This window comes from Centroberyx gerrardi, chromosome 8 (assembly GCF_048128805.1).
Source record: "Centroberyx gerrardi isolate f3 chromosome 8, fCenGer3.hap1.cur.20231027, whole genome shotgun sequence".
NCBI lineage: Eukaryota > Metazoa > Chordata > Actinopteri > Beryciformes > Berycidae > Centroberyx > Centroberyx gerrardi.
Genome location: NC_136004.1, coordinates 20,154,842 through 20,178,395, shown reverse-complemented (window position 1 = coordinate 20,178,395; position 23,554 = coordinate 20,154,842). Strand labels below are relative to the sequence as shown.

At 41.2% G+C, this 23,554-nt stretch overlaps 2 protein-coding genes across 2 annotated transcripts in view; one reads left to right on the top strand and one right to left on the bottom strand.

The window, feature by feature from the left end:
- The window catches only part of hsd17b4 (hydroxysteroid (17-beta) dehydrogenase 4), a 28,826-nt gene extending 12,624 nt beyond the window's left edge, over nt 1-16,202 (top strand). The window contains exons 12-25 of the mRNA XM_071894866.2: nt 4,352-4,464; nt 6,771-6,883; nt 7,164-7,287; nt 7,571-7,622; nt 8,003-8,074; nt 9,523-9,626; nt 9,730-9,795; nt 10,211-10,280; nt 11,783-11,889; nt 12,144-12,230; nt 12,477-12,563; nt 12,801-12,939; nt 13,460-13,587; nt 14,820-16,202. Coding sequence (XP_071750967.1) covers nt 4,352-4,464; nt 6,771-6,883; nt 7,164-7,287; nt 7,571-7,622; nt 8,003-8,074; nt 9,523-9,626; nt 9,730-9,795; nt 10,211-10,280; nt 11,783-11,889; nt 12,144-12,230; nt 12,477-12,563; nt 12,801-12,939; nt 13,460-13,587; nt 14,820-14,909 — 1,352 coding nt within the window. The 3' untranslated portion in view covers nt 14,910-16,202. The remainder of the gene's footprint in view (nt 1-4,351; nt 4,465-6,770; nt 6,884-7,163; nt 7,288-7,570; nt 7,623-8,002; nt 8,075-9,522; nt 9,627-9,729; nt 9,796-10,210; nt 10,281-11,782; nt 11,890-12,143; nt 12,231-12,476; nt 12,564-12,800; nt 12,940-13,459; nt 13,588-14,819) is intronic.
- Nucleotides 16,203-17,334: 1,132 nt separating this feature from the next.
- dmxl1 (Dmx like 1) overlaps nt 17,335-23,554 on the bottom strand; it is a 57,218-nt gene continuing 50,998 nt past the window's right edge. Inside the window, exons 46-51 of the mRNA XM_078285009.1 lie at nt 23,191-23,318; nt 22,418-22,495; nt 22,114-22,205; nt 21,834-21,886; nt 21,266-21,483; nt 17,335-19,746 (exon numbers count right to left, since the gene is read on the bottom strand). Of these exons, the coding sequence (XP_078141135.1) occupies nt 19,504-19,746; nt 21,266-21,483; nt 21,834-21,886; nt 22,114-22,205; nt 22,418-22,495; nt 23,191-23,318 (812 nt within the window). The 3' untranslated portion in view covers nt 17,335-19,503. The remainder of the gene's footprint in view (nt 19,747-21,265; nt 21,484-21,833; nt 21,887-22,113; nt 22,206-22,417; nt 22,496-23,190; nt 23,319-23,554) is intronic.

Below are 23,554 nucleotides of genomic sequence, written 5' to 3'. Positions count from 1 at the left end.
CATGTGTTTGTGTACCCATGGACCCATGGACCCATACACTTGTATGTACACTCACATGGACATACACACCAAGCATGAATGCCATGTTAAGAATTTCTTATGGTCTAATTGTCTACAACTTATGGTTTGATTTGGAAACCACTAAATTTAAGAATTTGTATTATTCCTTTTGTCTTGGACAGGCCCATCAATAATTGTGAAACAAAGATAATAGGCGTGCTTGACTCCAAACTTCAACTTCTTCGGGTGCCGACTCAAGAAACATAAGCTATATAGAAAAATGTCCGCACTCACGGGTATATATTGCCATATATGCCAGTCTTTTATTTGCACAGCAGCTATAGAACGTACGCATTTCAGCCCTTGGCCTTCCTCAGTGTTTCTATTTCCCTAGTGGGAGTGACCCATATTTATAAACAACCAGGGTCTTCAAATTATCAATCAAGCAAATAACTGTGCGTAGAACATAAGTAAACATAAGAAAATACACAAAATATATGTACATATAATATGAAAAAACACTCATCAATATGAAAAAACATGAAAAAACATGAAAAAACACTTAATCATATTATCTGGACATATTCCCATCAATCAGTTTCATAAGAAGCAGGACAATGTTAACTCCTCATTCAAGCCTTTGGGATATTCAGTCTGTAGCTGGTGTATCCAATAAGCTTCTCTTTGCAGAAGTTTTCTATCTCTGTCTCCTCCCCTCCTCAGAGGCATAACTATCTCAATGCCCTGAAAACGTCTACAGACCTCATGGCCAGTAGGAGTGAAATGTCTGGCTGTGGGAGACTGCTCATCTCTGGTCCTGATGTTACTCTTATGTTCAGAAATTCTGGTCTTTAATTCTCATCCTTCATCAATAATTGTGAACATGAGAATCTCTCTCTCAAAGCCAGAAACAAGAGCTACGGCTTGAAGCTGTGATGTTATTAACATGTAAAATCTGGAGCTGCTCAGATGAAAAACGAAGGGGTAATTAAGGGTAATGTTTGACCATTTAAACCCAAATAATTTTTATTGTACAGTAGTGTTATCAGTTCTGAACCAGAAAATATCCCCTTTCCCCAAGACAGCCCCCGTGGGTGCTATCACAGTCACATTTTCCAGATAACTAAGACTTGACATCTGTTTTGTTATCAAAACGTAACATCTGGAGCTGCTTCATAGAGAATCAGTTGCGGAAAAATACAATGTCTTTCTCTTTGGAGCAGCCCTTCATTTACAGGTTATTTAGTTCTCTGTTCTATGGCTTTGGGAAATAGTTGTTCATGTTCACAATAATATTCAGACTGTCCTAGAAAACAGGAATAATATGAATTTTTATTTTTTTTAATGAATTTTCACTAAGTCACATGACAAGGCTATTCTTTACCTGGCTACTGTGGCCAGGTATATGGCCAGGTATATTCTGTCCTAGGGCAAATCATTCTTTGAATAGAGTACCAGTGTCCATAGTTCAGAAGTGTTGTTTTGCTTGGACAATGAAAAACACAACCAATGTGGAACACTCACTCAAAAAAATACACTTTAAGTGACACAGATAAAGGTTACAGAGAGCAAAACAATGTCAGAGACATGGAGAATTAACCTACTGTTTGCTCCCATCTTTCTCTATTTCTCATCCTATTGAATCGTTTTGTCTGCTTTTTTTAAATGCAGAGCATATATGTCCTATACGTCACCTCATAGTGAGGCATCAAGCTCTTTCATTTTATGAGATGCTTGGGAGATGCACCTTTATAAGAGGCAGACTGTGTGTACGTTCATGCGCCCGTTTGTTCATTTGTTTATAACACTTGCTTAGGGGAATCACGGTCTGCACTGTTTAGGCTGCATAGAGCCGCAGAACTCAGCATAACAGAAATACAGTGTGCGCTTGTACACCAGGCAGTACGGTAGAAGCCAAACAAGCATCAACCAACTCAAGACTGGTGAGCTGTACATCCACATACCAGGAAGTAGCTCAGTGATTTTCTAACTGTAGTGGGTCAGTCAACGCATGATATTTTGTTCAGTGATTCTCTTGGTTACAACAACACTGTGCTACCACAGCAGTTTGGTGTTAACAGGTGGAGTTTTTAAAGTCAACATAATTTCACTCACTCCAATCATGTATAGCCCCCCTTTCAGAGCACTGAAAAAGCGCAACCACACTTATTGAGTTCAAACTTCAAACTTTAATGTCTTTAACTGATTTAACAGATTTTAACTGATTTGTAACTGTTCTTGTCTCACTTTGATCACCCTAGTATAAAAAACACGGAGCAAACTGTATTGACTCATTAAGGAATGCAACATTTTTATCTTTAGTATGGGACAATTAATGTATTCTAATGGGCGGTTAGCAACTCAGTGTTGATATGAGAGTGTGTGACATTGATAGAGTAAAATAATGATGGATAAGTCTTGCTTATGAAACAGGAAAACAAAGAAGCAAAGTTGTAGAATATTAACATTCATATTCATCTACAACATGTAGAATTGAAGACGTGATTAGCTGATATGGAGTGGAAACAGAATGCAGAACCAAAACCTCATCTTGAAGGAGACAATGTAAAAATGAAATCAGTGAAGAAAAAATGTAAAAACAGTATGTCAGCAAAACAGTAATGCTTCCAACTAAGAATCAGATAACAAAGCCACATTGTCAGTGCAGTAGCCATACAGCACTATAAATAAAATCATACTTTGACTATCGTGTAAATGAAGCTGATGTGAGAGAGGGAACCTTTTGAAACGACACGGCCTCAATTAGTTTTCAGTAGAATAAGCCCATGTCCTGTCTGCTCATCTGTCTACACAAAGACAGTGAGGTTATACAGAGAGAAGACAAGAGAGTGAGACATCAAACTAATAAGGCAGAGAAAAGTGAATACACCATATGTTAGTATGAACAAGATGAGTATTGTTGCCTTAAGGTCACATGTAGATAAGAAGGTGGCAAATGTTGATCATTATTTCTCTCCGCCTCCTCCATCCCTCTCCATGCTCTCAGATGTACAATCGAAAAGAGGGCGGCGGTGTTAGCATTAACTGAACGGGGGTGGCAGTCCCACAGGGTCCTAGCTAGCCTCATTAGCATGGCTTTGTAGTGCCTCCTCATTTGTAGCTTATTACAGAGACTTGTTGCTGCCTCTGTTCTGTAACAGCCTGCTGCTGAGTGACGGTAATTAGTGGCTGTACTCTTCCTACTCTCACTCTGTTTCTGTTCCTCTATTTTCTCCTCTCAGCTCTCTTCCTGTGTTTGTTTTGGCTGATTCCTCAGAGTCGTATTACCTGGATGGATGTATTTATATTCTATTTTGAAGCAGTAGGCAAAGTGAGGACAAATGAAGTGTGAACTCAAGGTCCTGAGTATGTAAACTGCTGTATGTTAGAATAGGGCTGCTGATCCTGGATCAATGTCTTAGATCAGTATCGTTACCGAGCATACACACTGTGAGCAACACGATCAACAAGTCACTGTAAGTCCATTCATTTCTTATAGAGCTAATCGACTGGGGGAACTCAGCCGATGTTTGGATGGTCAACAAGCTTGTTGGCAGATTAAAGTTTGCCATGGCAGAACTTTTCGCCATAGTTCGATCAATAGTTCGCCGAACTATTGACCATCAACAGCCAATCAGATTTCCGCGCATCCTTGTTTCCCTACTGATGTTGTTTCATTTCGTGAACAATAGTTCCACTTGACAAGTGCAAAATGGATGAGAAGTTGATTACTGCTATTCAAAGCTTCCCAGTTCTCTGCGACTTTTATTTCAAAGACTACAGAACTAAACGTCTCAAAAGCGATGCTTGGAGAACGGTTGCATGGGGGTGATGGTAAGCTCTGAAGTGATTTTTATTTATTTTTTGATTAATGCTATCTAATTAGCTATGTTAACTCACAAAAACAATCCACCATTATGAAAGGCCATACCAAAGCAGCGAAAAATACCAGATTTTCCTGCTCCAAACATTGTAGCTGCACGAAACTACATGCAATCAGAGCCTCTCGCACTGCATAGTCAGAATAGAACGACCCATCAACCAAGTTCCTCAGTGTGAACGCAATGTTTTAGGCCGCACAAATATTGGCTGTAGTCACCAAAAGGCATAAATATTATTGTACGACCATTTCTGTGTTTTCTACACTGCCAGCCGGGTCAGAGATTCACATTCTTCAGGTGATCCAAGCTACTCTCTCGGCTCGTTGGTCAGTGTGTAATGGGTTGCATTGAGGGTGAATTGGTTTATCTGTCTCTGTGTCCCCTAATCTGGCTGTCTCTCAATCCCCCGTTCTCTTGTGTGCTTCCCCTCTCTCTCTCTTGCTCTCTCTCTTCCTCTCACCTCTGTGTAGAGTCTCTGCATACACTGGTGGATGTGCTGTCTAAAGTGGACTCAGAGGGAGGAGTCGCTGCCAACCCAACAGCGTCTGCAGCCACCGCATCCTCGGCCTCCGGGATCAATCCTGTGAGTAGAGTAGTCTCCATGGCGCACCTAGTTGGCTATTGGTGCCATTCTCCCTGAACCCTTGAGGGTAAAGTACATATGTGTCAGAGGTGCATGGATATGTGTGTCGGAGGGGAATATGCAAAGTAAGGCATTCTTAATTACACCTTATGTGTAATATGCCGATGACCTGCTTCTGCCTCTAATTTGCCTACACCTGACCCTTTTCTACTTGCATTGCTTTCTGTTCTTACTCATCACCAGCCCATTCCCCATCCTCTGCTCCCTCCCTTCTTCCCTCCTTCCCTCATATGTTATTCCTTCCCAACGTCCCTCTCTACTGTCATCATCTCCTCCATTTCTTTTTGACTTTCTGCCTATTTCTGTCTTTTGCCCCGTTTTCACCACTTTGATCTGTGTCCATCAGTGTTCCCCTCCGTCTCTTTCTGGGTCTGTACCACTGATTTTCTCTCATATACATATATATACTGTATATCTTCCTTCCTACTGAGGCTGTTGTGGAGTCAGTAACGGACGGTTGATAATGAATTCTTGCAGTCTGGAGCTGTAAACTCTCCGACTGTTTCAAACATAGGGCAACTCATGACTGTTTAATAACACTACACTGCACTTAGTCATAACCTTTTCAACACTACTCCTACAACATAAATAAAGTATAATTCATACCCTTCGCCTGTGTACATAAAACAGTGGTGCGCTTGACAAGTGCCAACTCAGATTTGTTTTTTAGAACGTAATGTACAAAAGACGGGTGGAGCACAATGGTGCAGTGACAGCTCCCGCGACGGGTGCTCGTTCACTGTGTTCTCCATCATGAAATCATGGACTGAACTGGTTACAGCTCACAGATGACTGAGTCACTTAAATAAAACATGGGCCACAAGTATAATTCTATCACATCAAATAGTTATCCTCAAACACAGCTACCATTTTCTGTACAAATGGTTGTAGCATGCATAACTAACACAACAGTAAGAGTACAACTTAATTTAGTCAGCAGATTAATATGTTTTGTCACATTACTTAAACAGCTGACTGTACGATTTCTTCACTATATCTTATTTCACCAAAAACTTTTTCCTTCTTGCAAACTTTCTTTGTAAAATGCAAGCTGTGAATTTTTTCCATTTTGTTTAGCTCTCAGTAAACTTGTATACCAGGAAGTAGTTTCAGTTCACTTAAATTTAGTTGTAATTAGTCATACAAACTGATTTCAGAATTGTGTTGTCATTGTGTCAGTATTGCAGAAACAGCATGGATTACAGTCATCATCGCAATTTGTTAGTCCATTCAGGATAATTTGAAGGGCTTTGTTAAAAAATTGAAAGATGTTTTTCAAAGATACATTTGGGGAAAAATACCTTTTGATTGTTCAGTATTTCAAAAGTACAAATTGTTACATCCTCTAAAATGTTAGCATTACTATTGTTGCTATTTTCCAGGGAAGGTTTTAAGATGGATTACAAGTTCAGTAATATTCCATAGTAAGTTTTACTTTCATGTCAGCACACATTTTATAACTTAGTCTTAAAGTCTACATAGTAGCCAACTGACATTCTCTGTCATGATATACTGTATAAACAGCTTCATTGAATCATGAGATCATTTTGTAAGAGTGGGTGTCAGCTTTTCAAAATGGTATACATCTCAATTTTGATTAAAACTCTTTTTTTACATCACATGAAACACTATCAGCACTCACTAGCCCTCTGCAATAATATCATAACTCGGGTTATTAGCAAATTTTTAATGATGTTCACTGTCTCGGTATCAGTGCTCTCCCCGCTGTGCCCATGACTTGTGTGTGTGTGTGTGTGTGTGTGTGTGTGTGTGTGTGTGTGCGTGTGTGTGTGCGGCTGTTTGGACTGGAGACTTGGAACAAAGTCACCATGTACCCTCAAGACAAACACCACCACTGTGTCCCCAGCTGACTTAGCTGAGTGCTAGATGCGTGTTTGTGCATGTGTGTGTGTGTGTAGTGCTAGATGCGTGTGTGTGTGTAAGTGCATGTATTTGTATCTGTGTCCTTGCATGCTATGGTGCACTTTTGCTACAGTTATGCTCCTGTGTGCTACTGCTGTGGTTTTATGTATTTCATGCCAAGTACCTCTCTGACTGCATAGAGGTCTCTAGGTTGGTTAAACATTACAGTTGTCCCTTTATAAAGTATTTGGAGCAAAATGTCAAAAGTGTCATATTAGCCCTTGTTCCGTCTAAAAGCAGAGCGAGCTAATGTATGCCTGCATTTTTAACAATGCTCCTCTCCTCTCCTCTCCTCTCCCCTTCCCTCTCTTCCCACCTTTTAGATTGAGGCAGTGGGACAGAAACTACCAGAGACCACATTCAGCTTCTCCCACACCCAGTGTATCCTCTACGCATTGGGGGTGGGCATGTCCACCAAGGACCCAGACCATCTTAGGTGTGTATCTGTGCGTCTGTGTGTGATATGAGTGTTAACACAAGCCATTGGAAGCTAGTGACTTATGTCTTGTAACTGCTCCAAAGGGTCTGAAAAGGCAATCTGTGTGAAATTGTATTGAAAGAAATGATTGTCACAATACTTTTGCTGTGCCATACCTCAAGAAACACCACTTGCAAAATGCTAGTTTGTGCTGTGATCTTTTATTTGTCTTCATCTGTCAAATATCCCTACGAAAGCGTGATTTTCACAGTTCCGAAACACTGACGTTTTCATATAGGTTCCTGTACGAAGGCCATGAGTACTTTAGCTGCCTACCCACCTTCGGGGTCATTCCCTCCCAGGCAGCCATGATGGATGGCGGTCTGACCTCGGTCCCTGGACTCAACATAGATTTCACGCAGGTATGCCTCTATTAGAAAACATACATGTTCAAGTCTTTAGTGTGTGTGTGTGTGTGTGTGTGTGTGTGTGTGTGTGTGTGTGCATTCACCTATGTACGTGTTTGACATTTTCGTGTGTACGTTTGTATATGTGTTTGCGTGTATTTGTATTTATATGTTTTGTGTCTCACAGTACTGCACATAAATAGAGCAATAATACACACATTACTCACTCCACTGGGCTTTAAGACACTAAGATGACATGATTATTATATGTCACAGCTGTTTCTATGCTCTATACCAGGTATTGCATGGAGAACAGTATCTGGAGCTTTACAAACCTCTACCAACCTCAGGTATTTCCTCCTATACTATTACAGTACATACAACAATATTATTGTAGGTTCTACAGTATATACATTACAATAAAAGCAATGAAAAGCAATTCAAGTTTTTGTACCAAAGGTGAAAGACAATCATTTTATTTGGATTCACCCCCAGCCTTAACTGGGTCCACTCTGAGTTCAATAGATGATTGAAGCCATAATGAAATTAAATTTCTACCGTATGATTATCTGATTGCATGTCTTAAAATAGCATATCCATACTGAGAAACCTAATAAATATGGCCCAATCATGTCTCAAAGTACAGAGCTAGTTCTGTAATGTTAAGCACTTCTAGGACTAAATTATGATGCACTGTTTAAGTAATGAAATGGATGAAATGCATTTACAGGTAACCTTAAATCTCAGGCCACCATAGCAGATGTGTTGGACAAAGGATCTGGAGCGGTCATCCTCTTGGATGGTGAGTTTTATTCCCATTTTGTGCACAGCCTCTATCATATAGTGTATTTATACCATATTAATTTGTTTTTGTCATTTTAATGTGTGCTTTCCTGAAAGTTGCCTGTTAGGCTGAATTAATGAAACTTAATTTACAGTGTGTGTCTGCAGGGGTTGGAGTAAGGGACTGAGAATGGTTCATTTTTCTCTTTGACATTTCCATAGAGATGGATGATATTAGAACCACTCTGATCTATAATTAAACAGACTTAAAACAAATAACATGGGACCTTAAATTCCCAGAGATTTCACAGAGGGGAATTTTATGTAATTTCTTGATATTCTCTAAACAAGTCAGTTTCTATTATCCTCCTAAGCTGAATGCAAAGTTATTTCTGGGCGATACAGCAAGTCACAGTAATGTTGTCCTGCAGAAGCAGCCTTGTTTATCTTTATGCCTGTTTATATTTTGAATAGACCTAATTAAATAAGCCAACCAGTAAGTAGAGACTAGTCTGGGTCCGATTCCTTCTGACAGCTGCTAATTGCCTTTTCATAGCCAGCCTCCAAACGACTGTTTCCCTGCGCTCTAATTTCGCTATAAATGTGCTATAATGAGAAAATGTTGCTCAAGCGGGTGTTCTTTTTGATGTGTTTATGGGTGTTAAGGTGATGTGTCATGATCTTTGGTACTTCTGTTGAGTATCGTTCAAAGTGATTACTAGGCTGAAACGGTACAATAAATAAATACATTATGAAGACACAGTAGTGTCGAAACGTTAGTCTGTTTGCATAATTAAAGGCTGTGAATCAATCGGTGTGCTCCAGTCCCTTTTGTTTTCTGGAAATAAATACATTATTTTTGCTTCCCCTTAGTCAGTATCTACATTGGTGATTCCCTTGTCTCAGTTTTTTTGTGTTGTGAGAAGAAAAGACTTATATACTAGTCAAGTTTATTTATATAGCCCTTAATTACAAGCATGTCTTAAAGGGCTTTATATACCATATCATATACATGTTCTGTACCATACAAATGCCTATGGGCAATCTCTGGACTGTGGGAGGAAGCCGGAGCAACCGGAGGAAACCCACGCAGATATGGGGAAAATATGCAAACTCCACACACAAAGGACCAGGGCTGATATTTGAACCCAGGACCTTGTTACTGTGAGGCGACTGGTGCTAACCACTGAGCCACTGTGCCACCCACTATGCTTGCATTGTCCACAGTGAACCGCATAATTGTTAACTACTCTGTACTCTGCAGTAGAGCCATTAGCAATGCTGCGGAAAAATAGTTTAGGGGAGTAAAATGTTACGCGTTCTGACACACATGGAAACATTAGGCCAAAGCTTATTAAAAGCATTCGCTAGATGAGATTCTACTGTCATTTCTACTGGTAATGTCTCTGCACTTCATTAAGTTTAAATGCCATGGTAAATGAGTGTCACCATTGTGCTGCTCTACAGTGAACACCTACAGCGGTGAGGAGCTGGTGTGCTACAACCAGTGGTCAGTGTTTGTGGTTGGAGCCGGAGGCTTCGGAGGGAAGAGAACCTCCGAGAAAGCCAAGGTATTATTCCAGATTTTAGTTGCTTTATGAAAACAGACAAAAAGACATGAGAAAGAATATATACAGAGTTTGCCTTGTATTTGATTTGTTTTTTTCCCTCCAGACCCTTGTGCCTCCTCCTAAAAGGGCACCAGATGCTGTGGTGATTGATTCTACCACAAGAGACCAAGTGAGTGCGCGTGGGTTGTGTTTGAAAATAAACCTGATGCATTGATAATATGCATATGAAAATGGGACAGACTTTTTGCTTCCTAATGCTGCTCCAGTAATCATGAAGTTTCAGACAAATAAAATATGCAGTACTGTGTGGCAGATTGTGCAACAGATCAACATGTTCCAGAACTGGTGAAAAAGGTTTTCATACTGAACGCCGAGGCACTGTATGATGCAGCAAAAAAAACGTGAAATCCCTTGAGCAATTTACACGACTGCAACTGTATCACTTCAAAGACATTCTTATTTTAGGTATCTCTTCTATGGCCTTCATGATAATTTAATTTCTCCCCACATCTGTGCATGAAAAGTTCAGGGGTTTATGAATTAGATATAGATCTAAACAGTGTCTATTTCCCCTGTGGTTACAGGCGGCCTTGTACCGATTGAGTGGAGACTGGAACCCTCTTCATATAGATCCCAGTTTTGCTGCCATGGGAGGTGAGGGTGCACCGTAAATCTGTTGTAACGTCTGGCTTGAGTGGAGTTTATACACTCATCAAACATTTCTTAAAATGTTTGCTCCCAACTGAGATTGCTCCTTGTTTCAGTTCATGTAAGCATAAACTGTTTTAAATGCGTGTATGCTCGATGTTTGTTGTCCCTCAAGATCAGTATTCTACCCGTTGCCTATCTCAGCTCTACATTTTGCTGACCGTGGGTGTAATCGATTACCCTAGAAATATGTTGACTCTTTAGTTCAGTTTGGCTACATTGCTCAGGGTTAATTTGAATTCCTAAAACTCCTTATGTATTATGCCAGGTAAAAGCTACTAAAAAATAATGAAAAATGATTATCGCTCTCTGAGGCTTTGAGCCACGCTGTTTTCACCCGTTTTATTGTGTTTCATTGTCTGTTTCACAATGATTCTGATATCATACGGAGGATAAAATTAAACGCTTGAACTTTTAAGCAACTTTCAAACGAAATGAAAACAATAGTTTATTTAAAGTATAGTATAAGTTATTTAAAGTTTTGTGACAAGTTTTGTGGGCCTTGTTTAATACAAAGAAAAATTGAGATTCTAGAGATGGAGGCATAGGAACAATAGTATTACAGTAAAACCAGTGTTTGTTTGTTGTTTTTTTTTTATCTTTTTTTTTACCACACACTTTACTTTTAACATCCAAGATAGGCTTGTGTTCACGCAAGTAACACAAGGGCTCGTTACATCAGATCCTGTGCATTGGTAAAGGATATGTTACTGTTGTGAGAACAGTGAAGCACTGCAGTGTGAGAAGTGCCAGTGACTTTAAGATGTTGAATTAACGGCACCTGTACCCTCTCTACGTGACAAATGCTTCAGAAAACGTAGCTCCTGTCTGGAGAGCAGGACTGAAAGATATTGGCTCTGACAGCACTGATACCTGTGAACCTTTATCGTGAGACAAGTCACCCTTACCACGCCAGTCAAACTGACATTATTCAGGAAACAGCTTGGAGTGCTTCCGACACTCCGTGACCTCTTGCCATCTAGGAATGTGGTGGGGATTTGGAAACACAATGCAGAAATCAAGCAATAAGCCACGAGAGTCCGCGCTTACTGTAATTAGTGACAGCTGTACAAAGTGGTTGCTAAGCGACAACATATGAGCAGAATTTTTCATTATTATTTAAGTTAACTGTTAGATGGTCACAGATGTTAAACATAAAATTAATAATTTAATTTTTTTTATTTTTACTACATCATGTAACAGCCAGATTCTGTCCCCTTCTGGTTTACCTCTAAGTCTTCCTGTTTCTACATCTAATGGTAATGTTCTGGCCTTAATTATGCACAGAGTGATATATAAAATGTGCAAAATATCTTGCATGACATCTTGGGTTTGAAATTTTTCATATGTAGTCAGGATAAAAACCTTTTACCCTGGAGTTTAGGTAAAACGCTGTAATTTGATCTCGGTGGTACTTAAACATGCTATACTTAAAAATGCTCTTTCAGGTTTCAAGGCTCCCATCCTGCATGGCTTGTGCTCGTTTGGCTTCGCTGCCAGACACGTCCTGAAGCAGTACGCCAACAATGACCTCTCCAGATTCAAGGCTATCAAGGTAAGGAATGCACACATTACCTGAGATGTAAATCCTGTCAGACATTATTATAAGATTTGCCCAGACTGTACAATTACTATTCACCTGGCACGCAATGAAGATTTGTTTGTTCCACAGTGGTCTTTAAGGCTTTGTTAATCATACCCAATAAATAATGTATACTAAACTTACCCAATATATTTTTATGAAGTAAAATCATTTAATTACACAGCCACTCTAACACCCATTCTTAATCCCCCGTCTCTCTTCCTCAGGTTCGCTTTGTGAAGCCGGTGCTGCCAGGCCAGTCGCTACAGACTGAGATGTGGAAGGAAGGCAACAGGATTCACATCCAGTGCAAAGTCAGTAGCAGTGCACTTCAGTTTTTATTACAGTGCAGAAATAGGCAAGGTCTATTATGTGTTGGTGTGTGTGTGTGTGCATTGGTCACACCTTTGGTCCTACAGCACTGTATTTAGCAACACTGTGGATTACGATAACTATAATATATCTATGGATAAATAATTCTGCCTTGTCATTTCAGTACCGCTGGGACTTTTAAATGAACTGCAGGTTCTGATGAATACTCTGCTCTTTCTCTCATCCAGGTGAAGGAGACAGATGCTGTGGTCCTGTCTGGGGCCTATGTGGATTTACACGGAGCACCAGAGGCTTCGCCAGAAAAGCTTCCTCAAGTATGGCACTCTGAAAATGCTCCGTCCTTTCATCCATCCATCTGTCTATTCATCCCAACTATCTGTCCTCGCTATCCTACCTTTCTTCTTTCAGCTAACTTCCAAAGCTCTTTTTCTCTCAGTTCTATACACAAGTTAGAATCAGAGACCAATTTAATTTGTTCTTTTGGTATGTCATGAACATATACTTCTGAATATTTTATGAACACTGTATGCTCTATTTCTCCCTCTCTGCAGGGTGGGGGCCTTCAGAGCGAACTGGTGTTTGCGGAGATCGGCCGTCGTATTAAAGACATGGGGTCAGAGCTCGTCAAGCAGGTCAATGCTGTGTTTCACTGGGAGATCACCAAAGACGGAAAGAATGCTGCTGAGTGGAGTAAGTCCAGTCAGCATGATACAAACACAAACACACTAACCACATCACTGGAGGCTAGAGACGTCTGTCAATTAAATCAAACATTAATCATGATGATATCTCATTGAATTGTACACTACTGAATGTCTGCAATGTCGGCAAAATATTACAGCTGGAGTGAGCCGCACACTTGGTTTATTGATGAATGTTTTCCTCCACTTACGTCTGAACATGTCAGTCTCTTCAATGCTACTGAGGTGAAGGAATAGATTGAAATAGCCGCAGGAACTGTACAAGTGACAAGTTCATTTTACCCTGATTGACACTCTGCTAACCAGCTGTCAAGTGAGTCGCAGCAATAAAAGCAAAACATGAGCAATGTTTATGACGAAACAAGAACGACTTTCTTGAAGTAGGCAAAGCCGACCCGGGGAAACTAAGCTTTCCAAGGTGCTTATGATTTATTCTGTCTTGTCACCCTGTCTTCCCTTTTTATTCTCTCCCCCCCTCGCTCCCTCCCTCCCTCGCTGTCTTTCACTAGCCATTGATCTGAAGAGCGGTGCTGGTGCCTTACATAAAGGCCCTTACAGCGGGAAGGCGGATGTGACCTTCACAGTGTCAGATGAAGACTTCATGGAGGTGGTGCAGGGAAAACTCAACCCTCAGAAGGTAACGAACAAGTAGTCAGACTTATTCCAGCCTCAGTCAGTGAACCTTTATTGATCTGGCATGTTGCACTAAAGGGCAATTCACATCGCTTTGCAGGAAACCGCTTTGAAATGGATTTTTTTTTATTCTGAATGGGCTGAAATTGTTCACGTTTATCGAAATGAAAGGATTTATACACTCAAGGTATAGCACAGCACCTCCCACTGAAGATTGTGTTTTCTATTTTGAACTACATGTGAGTGTGTGTGTTCACAAAGGGAGTATTTTAGTACCTGGGAAGGGTTCACAGTACACACACTTCACCTGCTTGACTTCTCTGAGAGGCTTCCAAAATAGATGGTGAACTGTCTTCAAATAGTTTCAGGTTTTGGCAAAACTTAGACTATATTATGTACTGTGTCTCTTCCCAATTTAAAAGCCACTAGACATTTTTTTTAGTACATTTTAATTAGAGAGAAAGTGCTTCTGAAGAACCCTTCATTCTCTAATGATTTCTCCCTTGGTCTTGTCGTGTCAGATAAAAAATGGAAGGTAATGATCTCTCAAACTTAGTTCAGACAGCACTCAGCTCTGATAATCAACCGTCGCTGCTTGTTATGTCCGTCACAGGAAGTGGCCATCACTGTGTACAGAATTTATATGCTTCCCAGAGTGCTTGATATGCTTCCCAGAGTGCATGATATTGATCTGAGGCCACTGTGTGTGCGCTCTCCAAAGAGCATCACAAGGCTGCGGTGCTGAAGATCCCCCAGGCAGGGTCCGTTTGAGTCTCTCCAGCAGGCTTGGAACGCCGATGAAAGCCTTAAAAGGCAGCAGCTGGAGAAAGATTAGTTGGTGGAGTTGAAAAGTAAACTGATAACTGTCATCCAAGGTCATGATAACAGTCCTCGCTCGATTGATTCCAGCCTAGGCAAGTACTAGCATAGCTTTAGTAGTTCAGTCCACCCAATAAAGAGAATTTTCCGCTACAAGTTGCTCAAGTCCCAGCTCTTTACCTTATGAATATGAATAATGTGTTACTGTTCTGCTGCCAAAGCGGCAATGGTCAGATACCCCAAGGCCTGGCTTGTTGCTTTAGCGTTTGTATAAAATGTTAGCCTGAGGCATCTTGGCCCTATTTTACCTCCCATCTAACTGAAAATGACTAGTAGCCAGCCAGCCAGCCAGCAATCTGGGGGGACGTTCTGCTTGCCTGAAAAACACTCAAGCGTGTGTCTTTGTTCTCCTGCAAGGCATTCTTTGCTGGCAAACTGAAGGTTAGAGGGAACATCATGCTGAGTCAGAAGCTGGAGGTCATCCTGAAAGACCACGCCAAGCTGTGAGCTCCTCAACCAACCAATCCCTCGACTGCAGGGACTAACCGACCTACCAATCACAGAGCGGCTTCCTCCTCCTTTCTCTTTTGACTTGTTGTGCGTGCTTTGACGATCTGCACTTACATGCCTTGCCTTTCAGTGGAAACGCATGATAAATTACCCAACATACTTCTATGGAATGGATTCTCTGATATGGTGAATTAGCTTTCACTGTAGTGATCAAATCTACAGATACTTCTTAATGTGAAGTTTCTTTCACTTTAGCATATCGATGCAGATGTGTTTTGGAAAACAGAGGGAGGAAACGGTGGTAGATTACTGAGGTGGAGGTAAGGCTTTTGTCACATCTTCATTCACAATAACAGAAGAAGCAATAATTTACTATCATTTCAGTTGGTTATCATTTCAGTTATTTTCCGTCTCTCTGCCTAAATGTGCACTTACACACTTGCCTTCAAAGATTCAAATGAGAACTTGACCACTGGTCTTCATAGATGAAACGTCCTATAATTTTTCCACCAATCAGCAGTTTTCTTCTTTATCTAGGCCAGGTTCACACTTTGGCTAGTTGTAAGAGAATTCAGACTAAGTTTATGTACTACAGTGATCCAAAATGTGAGTTGATTCTGCCTGATGTTGGTTGAATGTAATGGACTACAGTAGGTGTTGATGATGACAGCCGCTTGGTTTGACAGTCCATGGAAGAGGCACAACTGTTTTACTACAGACTAAAAACATGATAATTCACCGGTCCATGAATTCATGATGATAATGATTGATATGCCTTGAGCCCATGAAGTCAGAGGCAGTTTGATGTACCTGATACTGTAATCACAACTTATTTTTTTTAACAGAAACTTTATACCTAATGATTGTGATGAAATGTAGAGTAATGTACAGTTTATGAACTATGAAAATTATTGAGGTTAAAATTGTAGCACCATTAATGCAATTCTAATGAAATTAAATTGTTTTTTTTTGTCATTTCCCTGATGAGAGTAAGTAAGTATGAAAGTAATTTACTCTAGAAGCTCGTGGAGGTTTCAGTATCTTTAATACTTACAACTGTGGACATTAATTGTTGCAATGAAAATTGACATTTACCTGTACTAATACTGAAAGTTATGAACACCGTTTGGTCTGGACTGAGGTGATGGGTGTCATCAGTGGTTTGTCTGACTTAAGTCAAGAATTTTAATGTGAACCCAAATGTGTGATGAACCTCAAAATGTTATGCAATAATGTGAGCACGTGATGGTGTTGATCTCATTATTTTGAATAAATATGACCCAATCTGGAGTTGTTTTGTTGAGATGTTGTTACCATGGTAATGAGCGCCTCTCAATCTGTGACACTGTTTTATAAACAGGGTCCAACCGAGGCAAAGACAATCTGGAGGGAAAACATCACCGCCCTCTCTGCCATTCTCTTCACACCAGGCCCACTTTTTGTCAAAGTGGGACTGGTGCAAACAGATAGACGGCAAAATGTAATGAATAAAAAACAGTCACCGCCGCTTTCAAAATTACACAGACAACATGGGAACATGTTACTTTAAGTTCATTTTTTATTACATCCGTACATTTTATGTATATAATACAGTACGATTTATACAATATCTTCATTATAAAATTAGAATTATCTGATCAAATTCACATTTGCAAGATTGAAGAGCAAGAAAAAGCATAAAGCCAGATTAGAATGTAATGTGGTTCTTTGAGTTGATTAATCCAAGGTTTGTCTATCCACTTGTGCAATAGCTAAACACCCTAACACACTGATATAGTCTCTAGTTATTATTAAATTGAGCCGTTTATGATGCAAGGCTTTAAAGGAAAAATAAGTAATCTTTGGGGGGAAAAAAACGCTTGCTTTGATAAAATATCTTATTCAGTTGCTATGGGAGTACACCATATAGTTTTCCAACCAGTGTGACTTGTGGGAAAATCGCATTGTGCTTGCGGTTGTTCTGGCCCATATCATCAAAATTATACCAAAAAGAAGCAACCTCATGAGAAAAAGAGAGAAAAGAAGAAAAGATTACATCTGCCTTATGATGAAACCAACCAGTATATATTCCTAAATATGAACACAAATCATAAATATACCTGGTATTTGTACATAATTATATTCTTCCTAAAGTGGAGTCTGTCATTACCCACTGTATGTCTACTAGTCATCACAGTTATGCAGAGTTATTATGAGAGGCCTAGTTTATGAATCTATGTATATACACAATTGCAATAAAACTGCTTCATCTACAAGTTTTTCCTCAGTTTGTCCTCCCTGAAATCAAAGCAAATGTACATTTCTCTCCCTACAGCAGCGTAACAAGGTTCTATGGGTGGTTAGCTATATGGATTATACTCCTTCAAACAAAATGGCTATGTGACAGTATGAGTTCGCATAAACCCCTTCCTTTATTATGTGGAAGACACATTTTAATATACATTGACCTAGATTACATTTCTAAGCATGTCCTGAAGGCGATGTAATGTATTTGGATGGTATAAAAAAAAAAAAAAGATTTTGGTAAAAATAAATGCAGTAAAGGTTATTACTATAATCTGCCAAAGCCACAAAATAACACTAGCTAGCAAACCAGACCAAGCTAGTCCGCTAAATAAAATTAAGATTAGAACAAGGCAAATTAAACAATATTGTTTTCAAGGCAGTTTTCAATCATGGTCCATATGGAAATGAAAGTTTGTTAAGGGAAGGGAAGTGCATTGTTGTTGGAATAAAACACAATTTCCACCAAAATATAATTTCCATTAAAATTTGTGTAATTGTCCCCCCGCCCCATCCCAAAGTCAACAGCAAAGTTTCAATTACGCTACATGTTCTTAAGATTAACACTGAACATCTGAAAGACACAGACAGAAAAGGTATTATTCATGGTGTCCCATATCAACAAGGGCCTAAATGTTAAATTAAAGCTACTTTGTGCAACTTAATATCACCAATAATCATCATCATTATCAGGACCAACAGTACTAGTACAGTTCAGTAGTTTCCAGAGATTAAGGACACTTAATAATAATACCACTGGTTAAATCTAGGCCAAGACCATAACAAACACCGTACTGCATATTACTCTTTATTACGAAAGGCTTGATGTGCTCTCTTGACATCGAGCCTTGCAGTTATGTGCATCGCACTACATATAATTTTGCTTAATTTATATGTGCAAATAGAGAAAGAGAAATGGCGCATTCGGGCAGTCCTTGTAAATTATTAGTGGCACAAGAATGTCTGATAAAGCTGTAAATACAAATGACAAATTCAGGCTAATTTGATTAAATTTAACTTTAAGAGATGTGATGTGTGTTCTTTTCACCTATATAATAAAAAAAAAATCACAAACAAGGCTTTAAGTTTCTTCTATTCATTTTAAGTCGCATTGGATAAGAGCATCAGCTAAATGCCTAAAATATAAAATGTAAATGTTTCTGCATGAAACATCAACAGCGATATGGAACTGACTTACTGTGAATCCTAAAATGTGGCTGAGTTCCACGCATCTAGAGGAACACCCGGTCCCAAGGTGGCCAAGTCACTCGTTGAGGAGTTAATGAATTTATGTGGAGCACCAGAATGCGCCAGGAGTCCTTGTGACTGGATATGATGTGCTTTGTACGATGTCAACTGGCCTTACTGCATTGTGCGAAGCGGGGACGACGGCGTTGTACAGTGATGAACGAACAAACGCCTGTGTGAACACCTGGCGCCCCTGTAAGATACACTGTATACACGTCTCAGTCTATATTACCAATACTTAGTCAATACTCCAATTTCTACCCGATAAATGATCACATTCCAGCAGGAATTCCAGAAGAGCTTCCACAGAATTCCGTTCTAGAACACAGAATCCCGCCATCATGATTGCTTTACTAATACATGCTAAGGATATGGTGATACTGTTTAGGAATAATGCTGTAGTTCTACTTTCTTCTTCAGCATTCACAGTCTCTTCTCGCTCCTCCTGCTGCTTCTTCTGCAGTCTCTTGTGCAAAAAAACGTCGTCTTCTCAGGCCCTGCTCAGACAGGACAGACCTCCAGCTCTGTTTCTGTCTGCTTTCAAACAGTTTGTTCTGACTGAACACGCCCTTGGTCCGTACCCTGTGCCCACTGTGACCGTGTCTATGCTTTAGACACTCGTAGAGGCTCCTGTGTGCATTTGGTCGGCTGCGGAGCCTTTGGTTACAGGCGGCGCCAGGACTGTGGGTTCGGTTCCCGCAGTGAGCGCCGTAGTTACATCATACCACAGCGCGACCCGCCTTGGGCTCCTGTGTCACATGACGCGCTCTCACTTGTGTGCCTTGCTATGAAGGTTTGTAAATTCTACGAACGTTCTACCTGTTCTGTCATTGTGAACGCCGTTCTTCAGTTACACTGGATGATACACAAGGCATCGTTGTTCTGTCATGTGGTATCATTCCTCCAAAATGAACAACCAATGACGGCCATTGTTCCAATAGATTCAGTTAAAAGTATTTCCACAATTGTACTGCTGGCAACCTTGCTCTATCACACAATGCACTTCACATTCAATCAAGCGACTTAGCTGGACACCACAGGTTTCAGTATTCCATGCTGTCTATATGATGAACTTGACGTCGTTCTTGAGGTTGCCGTGGTTATTGCTGTTGTTACTGACAACGCTGTAGCGGTCGGGGAGGATCCTCATCTTCATGGTTCCGTCGGCGCCACAGGAGAAGATGTGATTGGCCGGTCCCACCTCTATCTGCATGACGCCCGTGCCGAGGTTCCTGAACAGCGACTGCCGAGCGTGTTCGTTTGGAAAGGTGTGGAGCAGACACTGAGTGGCCAGGCTCCAAACCTGAGGGGGCAGATTCAAAATCAACTTTACTGTTTGACAACACGGCTTATGCACTCAAGACTTACGTGAGGGCTTTTCAAAATAGTGTTGCAAATGAAATGATTATTTTGACAGATAGGAAATTATTCACACAAGAGGAGCCTCCGCTGAGAACCATCATTAGCTTTGAGCGACTTGCAATGTTCGATTCATCTTCCCAGTCTGAGAACTTTATCATTTTATAAGGTGTTTCACGGACTGAAAGTTGTGCATACTAGTTCGTCAGTTTCGCGAAACAGTTTATACATTTGCAGCATACCCATGTTAAATTTCCAATCAGCCCATCTGCAATCGATGGGTCACAGCACCACCTTCTTATAAAATCTTCAACCTTTACTTTGAATTGATGTCACAGTTGCCATTTCACAGCAGGAATTTTGTACATCTCCATGTAAACATTTGCCTCTCTCTTACCTTATTCCTCCTACACAAACTCACACACAGCGTCAGAGGTTTCTGTGAGGCTTTTGAATTTCAACTAGATATCCACTGCCCCATTCCTTGCACATCGGTCTGACACTGCGGCTTCACTCTTGGACTGACGGCCGCGCCGTGTGTGTCAACTTACCCAAATCGTAAAGACGAAAGAAACTCATTTCTACAGGCCGTTTTTGTTTCTTGCATTACGAGTCAAATCTGCTGTCTTTGTGACAATATTATGTGAAGACAGTCTACTGTGTTACACATCGCCTGTCTGTTCAATCCAAACGGTGCTTTCCCGTGTCGTTTCCCCATCTAACCCCGCTTCCCTTACACTTAAGTCTTCATCAGTCGCACCACACTGTTGTTCTGAGGGCAGGTGAGCAATCGTAAGTGTGAAATGAGTTTCGACTGGGACTGATGGCGCTCACTGTCTCAATGGATGAACACAACAGCCATCTGATGGTTGAAGAGGGCGGTGGAGGAGAGGGAGAGACATTCACACCTGGGTCCCAATGCCCTGTAGCCTGTTGTTCTGGCACCGATGGGTGTACTTTGTGTGGAGAAAATGTGTAAACTATATTTATATTTGTGTTTATCGTACAAGTCGATATTTTAGTATCAGGGTTTCCAGCGTGGCCCTGATGTAAAATTCCATGACTCTCCATAACAAAGTCTGAGCGCTTCCGTGACCTAACAATTTTTCTCCTTCCTGACTTGTTTATGTTTTTTTTTGCTCTGAAAAGTTGTAAAGGGGTAAACAGTCTGGTTTCCACTAGGGTTTGCTGTAGAGTTCCCCAGAGAATTTATCGAATTCCCTTTTCTTTCCCTGTTTGGAATACGCCTCAAAATACACCTCAAACTTTCAAGAAACTGGCATTTAAAGGCAGCATATTTCAGAAAAGTCATGGAAGGATAAAGACGTTGCATTTACAATGTTGGAGAAATTTAGGTTTTAACTCTTAACGGGTTCTTCGCATTTCTTGAACTAATTCAATTGGGGATGCAAAATGGCGTGCGTGAAAGCCACCCGTAAGCTGGCGGGAATCAGTCGACATACCTTGATGTTGCCCTCAGCGGAGCCGCTGATGAAGCTTCCTTCGGTCGGATCGACGGCCAGCGCTTTGACCGGCGAGTCGTGGGCCTGGAAGCTCTGGCGCTGGTGCCTGTGGGGAAGCTCCAGGACGCTGATCCAGCCCTTCCTACCGCCGGTGATCAGCAGCTGCTGCCGGGGGGCCAGCGAGAGCACAGTAGCACCCGACTCATGGCAGCAGAACGCTGAGGAGGGAGAGGGGAAGGAAGCGGGATGATGGACAGAGGAGGGGCAAGGAGTAAAGGAGTAAGGGAGGGAGGAAAGGTGAAGGTGAAGAAGGAAGTATTAAAGGAGATGGACGGAAGAGAGGGAATGGGGAGGAGCACGGAGCATGGAGAAAGGCAGGGCAGAGAAGAGAAGAGAAGGTTGAATATCGAGAGGAAATATTGAGTGTAGACAGGGAAGATGAATAAAAAAGAAATGAGGCAGAAGAGAGGGAAATGGGGGAAATTTAACATGTTATCGATGTATCAGTTGATTACAAAAGCTTCAAGCCAAATCCTTTCCTCTCGCTGGAGGTAGTGCTGGGCCTCACCATGTACTAGGCTGTTCATTGGAGTCACCAGAGTGTCCCACAGACACACATTCCTGTGGAGACAGAATCACCACATTACTATCCATTCCAACATTTCCACTCAGTGCTTAGATTAAACGACGCGTCATTATCCTCGCTGGCGGTGTCTCGTCCACAGCGCAGTGGAGCTGAATGGAAAGAGGGTCAACATTTAATTGGAAATTCATGACACGGAATTCAATGCTTGGGGAGAATGCGGGAGGATAATCGGAGATGAATTTCCCCTGCCATTCTCTTGTACCTGTTGTCTATCGAAAGGCCTGCGGTGGCGATGAGGGAGGAGGAGCCCACAAAGACGAAGTCATGAGCCGTCTTGGTGTGGCAATGCAACGTCTGGCCCAGAGAAACAAAGAAAACCGTCAGTGATAGTAATAGAGAGACAAGATAAGAGTAAACAAGACAATGACAGGGGGAAAGGGAGAGGGCACTAAGGGGAGAGAGAGAGAGAGAGAGAATAGAGAGAGACAAACAAGAAACGTATAAATAAGAGAAATATGGGAAGAAAGGAAAAGGCAGCATATCAATTGGCCCTGCGAGTTTCTTACCAGGTAGGGTTTAGGTGCATTCCCGCTCGTATTGGTCTGCCAGAGACTCAACCCTCCGTCCGCATCCACGATACCAAACTACACAACACAGTCAGACAGCAGACATTAGACTTAGGTGAAAATAAGTTTTGAAAATACCGGATTTATTTTGCTTGACAGTTCAAACAGCCTCTAAAGTGAAACCATCACTTACATAAGGATTTGTTTTCAAAATGTTAAAGCATATCCCAACTATTTTGCCCCAGACTGACAGATAGAAAATGATTAGCACGGGGAAGAGCACCCACTGAGAACCACCGCTACCTTTGAGCGACTTGTGGTGTGTGCTTGATTTATCTTCCCGGACACTTCAGCAGCCTCCAAAGTAAAAGCAACACTTACATAACTAAAATCAAGTGCTCCTCATGTCCTCTCTTTCCAATATTTTAAGGCTATTTCACTCTTTTGCCCAGGACAGGCAGATAAGGCATTAGTAGTGCAGGAGAGGCACCGTGTGAGAAAATGATTAGCTTGAGGCGAACGCCTGAGTTCAGAGCGGTTGAATCACTCAGCTGAGGAGTGATGTGTGTTGAAGCAAAACCCGACTGTAGCTTGAGCCTGAATGGCAGAGCTGTGAGAGAAAGTGTGAAAATGTAGCTGAAGCACACTCACAGCACAATTCAGTCATGTTGCAACGCTAAATATAGTGTGACATCTGTATGGTGGTAGTTAGCCAAACCGTTCAACTTCACATTCCATATGTGTATGCGTGTATGTGTGTGTGACTTTGTAACCTTGTTTCCCTGATGGTTGAATCGTATCCTGGTGACTCTGGAGTTCCCCGGGCTTCTGAAGCAGATGATCTGCTGGGAGTGACCCCACTCAAACATCCTCACACTGCCATCCTGCGCTCCCGTCAGGTCTGCAAAACAGGAAAAAAAAAAAAAAAGTTACACCGGTGAGGCTCAGTCTCCCGATGGAGGCTGTGGTCCCAACATGGTCTTCTGGCATTGCACTGTTTTCCAAAATTTTCTACTGTATAATTGATAGAGGAAATGGCTGAATTCACAGACACTTCAACAGCCGTTACTTCGACCTGCTGGGAACGATTCCACCCAAACACCTCACCACTGAATTCCCAGTGGTTTTACTCCAGTT